Source organism: Gymnoscopelus braueri (genome assembly GCF_963280865.1).
Source record: "Gymnoscopelus braueri genome assembly, chromosome: 20".
NCBI classification, from domain to species: Eukaryota; Metazoa; Chordata; class Actinopteri; order Myctophiformes; family Myctophidae; genus Gymnoscopelus; species Gymnoscopelus braueri.
In genome coordinates, this window is record NC_137622.1 from 4,628,965 (window position 1) to 4,635,589 (window position 6,625).

The 6,625-nt window shown below is 43.1% G+C and overlaps 2 protein-coding genes across 2 annotated transcripts in view; both read left to right on the forward strand.

Moving 5' to 3' along the window:
- The window catches only part of pcdh18b (protocadherin 18b), a 413,724-nt gene that overhangs the window by 39,390 nt on the left and 367,709 nt on the right, over positions 1 to 6,625 (forward strand). The gene's annotated exons all lie outside the window — the stretch shown is intronic.
- LOC308076405 (myosin heavy chain, fast skeletal muscle-like) overlaps positions 49 to 6,625 on the forward strand; it is a gene marked incomplete at its 3' end in the record, with an annotated part of 9,925 nt that continues 3,348 nt past the window's right edge. Inside the window, exon 1 of the mRNA XM_080416639.1 lies at positions 49 to 182. Coding sequence (XP_080272765.1) covers positions 156 to 182 — 27 coding nt within the window. The 5' untranslated portion in view covers positions 49 to 155. The remainder of the gene's footprint in view (positions 183 to 6,625) is intronic.

Below are 6,625 nucleotides of genomic sequence, written 5' to 3' on the forward strand. Positions count from 1 at the left end.
TTCTCTGTTTGCCTGCTTTTTAATTTGTTCTCGTTCAGCACTTTGGTTCGACCTTGGTCGTTGAAAATGTGCTATATGAATAAACTTTGATTTGATAATTCTAACGAATATAAACAGATACGACAAAAAAGGGAGGCAAGAAGAAGGGTGGTTCCATGCAGACTGTGTCTAGTGCTTTCAGGGTAAGAATATTTATTCATTATTATCAACATTATATTCCTGTAAGAATGAAGCATTATTATTATCAACATTATATCCATGTAAGAAACAGGCACGTCTTTTCATGTTGGAATTAAACAATTTCTGCAGGAGGGGCGAAATCCCAAAACGGCGTTGGCGGCCGCCACGCCTCCGCCGCGCATCTGGCACGACCGCCGCGCGTCTGGCACGAGTGCCGAGCCTCAGCCACAAGCGCCGAGCCTCTGCCTCTCCGCCACAGACCGTCAGTTCTCCGCCGCACCCGCCGCGGCGGAGACGCCACCGTCACGGCGGAACCTGCCACTGACAGCCACTGACCGCCACGGACCCGCCACAACCCGTCACTGAGCGCCACTGACAGCCACAACCGCCACTGACCGCCGCCCGCCACGAGTGCCGCCTCCCGCCACGAGCGCCGCCTCCCGCCACGAACGCCAAGCCTGCCGCCACGAACCGTCACTTTCCGCCACTGACCGCCACTTTCCGCCCCGACCCGCCACTCTCAGTGGCGGTCCGCCACTCTCAGTGGCGGTCCGCCACTGACAGCCACTCTCAGTGGCGGTCCGCCACTCTCAGTGGCGGTCCGCCACTGACAGCCACTCCTCCGCCATGACCGTGGCATATTTTGCGCATTGAGACAGAGGAGCAGTTGAGATTTCATTCGGCCAGATCTTTCTCAATTTTACTTGAATTCTTATAATTTTTATGTTTATATGATCTGTCAAGTTTATATTTTCCGGTCTATCAGTCATGAAATGATTATATATTTTTTTATAATTTATTATAATGTAAAACGATATCAAGCCGGAGTTTTCCGTGCGTAATTACGCACGTGGTCTGCTCTCCCCCCCCCCTCTACACCGATAACTCTTTGCCAAAAATAGCCGATCTCCAAGCTCACACTCCGCGCATATAGTAAATAAGATGGTTATTATTATTCATATTATTATTATAATGACAAACAGTGAATGTCTGACGGACAGAAAGCCTTCTCGAATGATGCCCCGTTGAAATTATATCAAAACGAAATCAAAGTGAGTGTGCTCCAACGGCCTGGGTCTGTCTGTCTGTCTGTCTGTCTGTCTGTCTGTCTGTCTGTCTGTCTGTCTATATCTGTCAAGCTCCTTGCCAAAAATAGCCTATCTACAAGCTCACAACGCCTCGCTGCGAGTGACCTTGTAGATCGGCTATTTTTGGTGTGAGTGAGTGTGCTCTAACGGGGGAACACCCTTCCACTTCGAAACACCTCCACATCGACGCACCCCCACTTCGACGCACCTGGGGTCCGACCCACCGGGGGTCCGACACATCGCTAGTCCGACCCGAAATGGATATTTCACCCCCCCACTCCGAAAGTGATTTTTCAAGTCTCTGCATATAAACTCATGCGTAAAATCGTGCGTAATATGCAGCTGTGATGCTCAGATTGACAAGCTCTACAGCTGCTCTACAGCAGATCTACAAGCTCATCGAATATTAATATTTTATTATTATTATTATTATTATTATTACAGCAGATCTACAACCTCATCAAATATTAATATTTTATTATTATTATTATTATTATTATTATTATTATTATTATTATTATTATTACAGCAGATCTACAAGCTCATCGAATATTAATATATTATTATTATTATTATTATTATTCAATATGTAATATTTATTATGTATTATGTATTATGTATGTATTATTTATTATTATTTGGTCCCTGAGTCCTGATGAGAATATAGACGAATCCACACGCCTATATTTATTTTATTATAATGTCAATACAAATATGTATTCTCTAAATATTAATATACTAATATTTCATGAATGAATGAACTTGGTAAAGTGTCTCGTAGGGTCGGGATGACATGTTGCTATAGTCATTAATTACCCCAACCAACATCGAAGCACCTGTGTGCATTAATCCTTCATTAATCCTCCTTTTATTAAAATAGTGGCCGTCGAGCCATTAGCCCCCCGCCTCCTCGTCCATTCACGCGGGCAGGCAGCCAATCATTACCGTAGTCAGTAGAGCGACCCTCGTCTATGATGCAAATGTATGCCTTTGTTTTCATGGGGTGCCAGGAATGCCATGTGTGGGGGGTCTGGGCCATCACCTGTACTCACCTGGCATAAAAGGGGCTCTGAGAGCAGCTTTAGCCATTCATTACCAAATATAATAATTTGTGCAGGTCATCATGTTCGCCTTTTCTGTTATGCTGCCCTTTTTTTAGAATAAAAATACATACATTGAATATACTTGCATATTGTTTTTATTAACGTTTTTCCGTTTTCCCCGGGGGGGGGGGGGGGGGGGGGGGATCTCGCCTGCCTTAAATGTAATTCCTGGGAACGCCACTGGTCCCGAAGCAATCCGCGACCCCCCCCTTCCCCCCTCCACCCCGCCCCATGAAAGTAATACAATGTTTGAAAATAGCGCATCTAAGCTCCCATTGTGAGCTTGTAGATCTGCTATTTTTCTTATATCCTATGTATAAAATATGGCTGAAGTGGTTATAATATAATAATCTGCAAAGTGTAGGATTATTATTATATTATTATTCGTTGCATAGTCCAATTCCAACTAATGCTTGAGTGCGCTCCAGCAGTGCGCACAGCCTGCCTGCCTGCCTGCCTGCCTGCCTGCCTGTCTGTCTGTCTGTCTGTCTGTCTGCCTGCCTGTCTGCCTGTCTGTCTGTCTGCCTATCAAAAGTCTGCGGCTGTAACACACACGCACGCACGCACGCAGTTAACCCAGGCTTTATTGCCACAGGCCCCCACCCCCCCAGGTGAATAAATAATAATTCAAGAAATAATAAATTTTCTTAAAACACCTATATCTATATGGTATATAATGAACGTCAATTAATGTATCCCTATCCCCTAGCTGCCAGATTCATATTTACGCACATGCCAAATGCACTGCCTAATAATCAGATACTATATATGGCTACTGTCAGCTATATAGCTGACATCATAGCTCCGAAGCATCATGGCTATACAGACAGAGCAGTCAGCGGTCTTTAGATGATAGATGCCAGATGAAGATAATATTAAAAATCACTGTAGTTCAAACACCCTACAGTTTCTCTTAGAGGTACAATGTTACCATCATTTGATAGTCAATGAACTGTGGCCTCACTTCATGACTTAAAAGTGAATATCTCTGTATGATTAATACACTGATGAGTAGCTGCCTGTGGTGCTGAACTGCCTGTGTGTCGGTAGTGATGACGAGGAGCTGTCTATGGTACTGACCTGTCTGTCTTTACTAATTAAATGAACCAAATTAAAGCCTTGCTGTCAGTCATGCATGACGCAAATGGGGAGCAGTTAAAAGATAGTTGGAGAGAGTTGAATAACCTCTTGAAATATTAAGAAATAATAATAGGCGGTCTATTTATTCATGTTTTACACCTTTTAGCTTAGTGATATTGAAGAGGTGGGTTTTGATGGTGGTTTTGAAGGATTGGAAGGTGGGCGCATCTCTGAAAGTTTTGGGGAGTGCATTCCAAAGGAAAATGAGGGACCACCTGTTGCGTGCGTGTTGAATGACAGACTCAGAGATGCTCGTCTGCTCCTTTCCACTCCAGAGAAACATCAGTCCGGTTAGGACTGCATGGGCCAGTGAGAGTTTGCAAAAACCTGTTGCGTTAGTGTCCAATTTACCACTGGGTTTTGAAGGATTGGAAGGTGGGCGCATCTCTGAAAGTTTTGGGGAGTGCATTCCAACAGACAGACTCATCACAGACTCAGAGACGCTCGTCTGCTCCACACACACACACACACACACACACACACACACACACACACACACACACACACACACACACACACACACACACACACACACACACACACACACACACACACACACACACACACACACACACACACACACACACACACACTCCTGTAGCTGTCTGGCTACAGACAGAGGTGGTAGGTAGATCATTCAGGGGTCTTCAACAGGGGGTGTAGGACCCCTAGGGGGTCCTCAGAGTTACTAAAGGGGTCCGCCCAATCTTTGTGTGATTTTTTTTTTTTTTTACCTTAACCACTTGAACACTAGCATCCCTTTTCTGAGGAGAAGTTTAGCCAAAAATAGCCGATTTACGTTGTGAGCTTATATTACATATTTTAGGTAGATAGATAGATATATAGATAGATTTAGGGGTTTTAATATCATTTTTTATTTCTTAAATTATTATTTATTCACCTTGGGGGGAACATAGTCTCGGGGTTAACTGTGCTTGCGTGCGTGCGTGCGTGCGTGCGTGTAAGTGTGTGTGTGTGTGTGTGTGTGTGTGTGTGTGTGTGTGTGTGTGTGTGTGTGTGTGTGTGTGTGTGTGTGTGTGTGTGTGTGTGTGTGTGTGTGTGTGTGTGTGGTGTGTGTGTGTTACGGTCGCGGCGTGAACAGACAGACAGACAGACAGACAGACAGACAGACAGACAGACAGACAGACAGACAGACAGACAGACACACACCCAAGCTGTGGGCGTACCGCTGGAGCGCATGCACTGAAGCATTGGTTTGTATTGGAATATGCAAAGAATATTAATAATAATAATCCTACACTTTGCAGATATAAATTATTACATGAACCTTGAGACATATTTTATAGGCTATAAAAAAAAGTAGCCGATGTACAAGCTTACAATAGGAGCTTAGATGTGCTATTTTCAAATATTATATTACTTTTATGTTTGAAACTTTAAGTAGGCCTATATTTTACAATGAGTGACACCCGGAGGAGCGGGGAAGGGGGGAGGGGGGCTCGCGGATAGCCTCGGGAGCTGGGGGGGTGGTGGTTGGATGGACACACGGCCGACGCGGTCCGTGCGTACACACACACACACACACACACACACACACACACACACACACACACACACACACACACACACACACACACACACACACACACACACACACACACACACACACACACACACACACACACACAGGGGGGTCCTCAGAGTTACTACAGCGGTCTGCCAAATCTTTGTGTGATATGATTGTTTTTTACTTTATAACCACTTGAACATTAGCATCCCTTTTGTGAGGAGAAGTTTAGCCAAAAGTAGCCGATCTAAAAGCTCACAACTTAGATCGGCTATTTTACATAGATAGATAGATAGATAGATAGATAGATAGATAGATAGATAGATAGATAGATTCGGGGGTTTTAATACAATGTATTATTCATTTAATTATTATTGTGTGTGTGTGTGTGTGTGTGTGTGTGTGTGTGTGTGTGTGTGTGTGTGTGTGTGTGTGTGTGTGTGTGTGTGTGTGTGTGTGTGTGTGTGTGTGTGTGTGTGTGTGTGTGTGTGTGTGTGTGTGTGTGTGTGTGTGTGTTACGGCCGCTGCGCGGACTTTTGACAGACAGACAGACATTAATGAAGGATTAATGCACGCAGGTGCTTCGATGTTGGTTGGGGTAATTAATAGCAACTATAGCAACATGTCACCCCGACCCTATACAAGACACTTCACCAAGTTCATTCATTCAGGAAATGTTAGTATATTAATATTTATAGAATACATATTTGTATTGAAATTATAATAAAATAAATATAGGCGTGTGGATTCGTCTATATTCTCATCAGGACTCAGGGACCAAATAATAATAAATAATACATACATAATACATAATACATAATAAATATTACATATTGAATAATAATAATAATAATAATAATAATAATAATAATATATTAATATTCGATGAGCTTGTAGATCTGCTGTAATAATAATAATAATAATAATAATAATAATAATAATAATAATAATAAAATATTAATATTTGATGAGGTTGTAGATCTGCTGTAATAATAATAATAATAATAATAATAATAAAATATTAATATTCGATGAGCTTGTAGATCTGCTGTAGAGCAGCTGTAGAGCTTGTCAATCTGAGCATCACAGCTGCATATTACGCACGATTTTACGCATGAGTTTATATGCAGAGACTTGAAAAATCACTTTCGGAGTGGGGGGGTGAAATATCCATTTCGGGTCGGACTAGCGATGTGTCGGACCCCCGGTGGGTCGGACCCCAGGTGCGTCGAAGTGGGGGTGCGTCGATGTGGAGGTGTTTCGAAGTGGAAGGGTGTTCCCCCGTTAGAGCACACTCACTCACACCAAAAATAGCCGATCTACAAGGTCACTCGCAGCGAGGCGTTGTGAGCTTGTAGATAGGCTATTTTTGGCAAGTTGACAGATATAGACAGACAGACAGACAGACAGACAGACAGACAGACAGACAGACAGACCCAGGCCGTTGGAGCACACTCACTTTGATTTCGTTTTGATATAATTTCAACGGGGCATCATTCGAGAAGGCTTTCTGTCCGTCAGACATTCACTGTTTGTCATTATAATAATAATATGAATAATAATAACCATCTTATTTACTATATGCG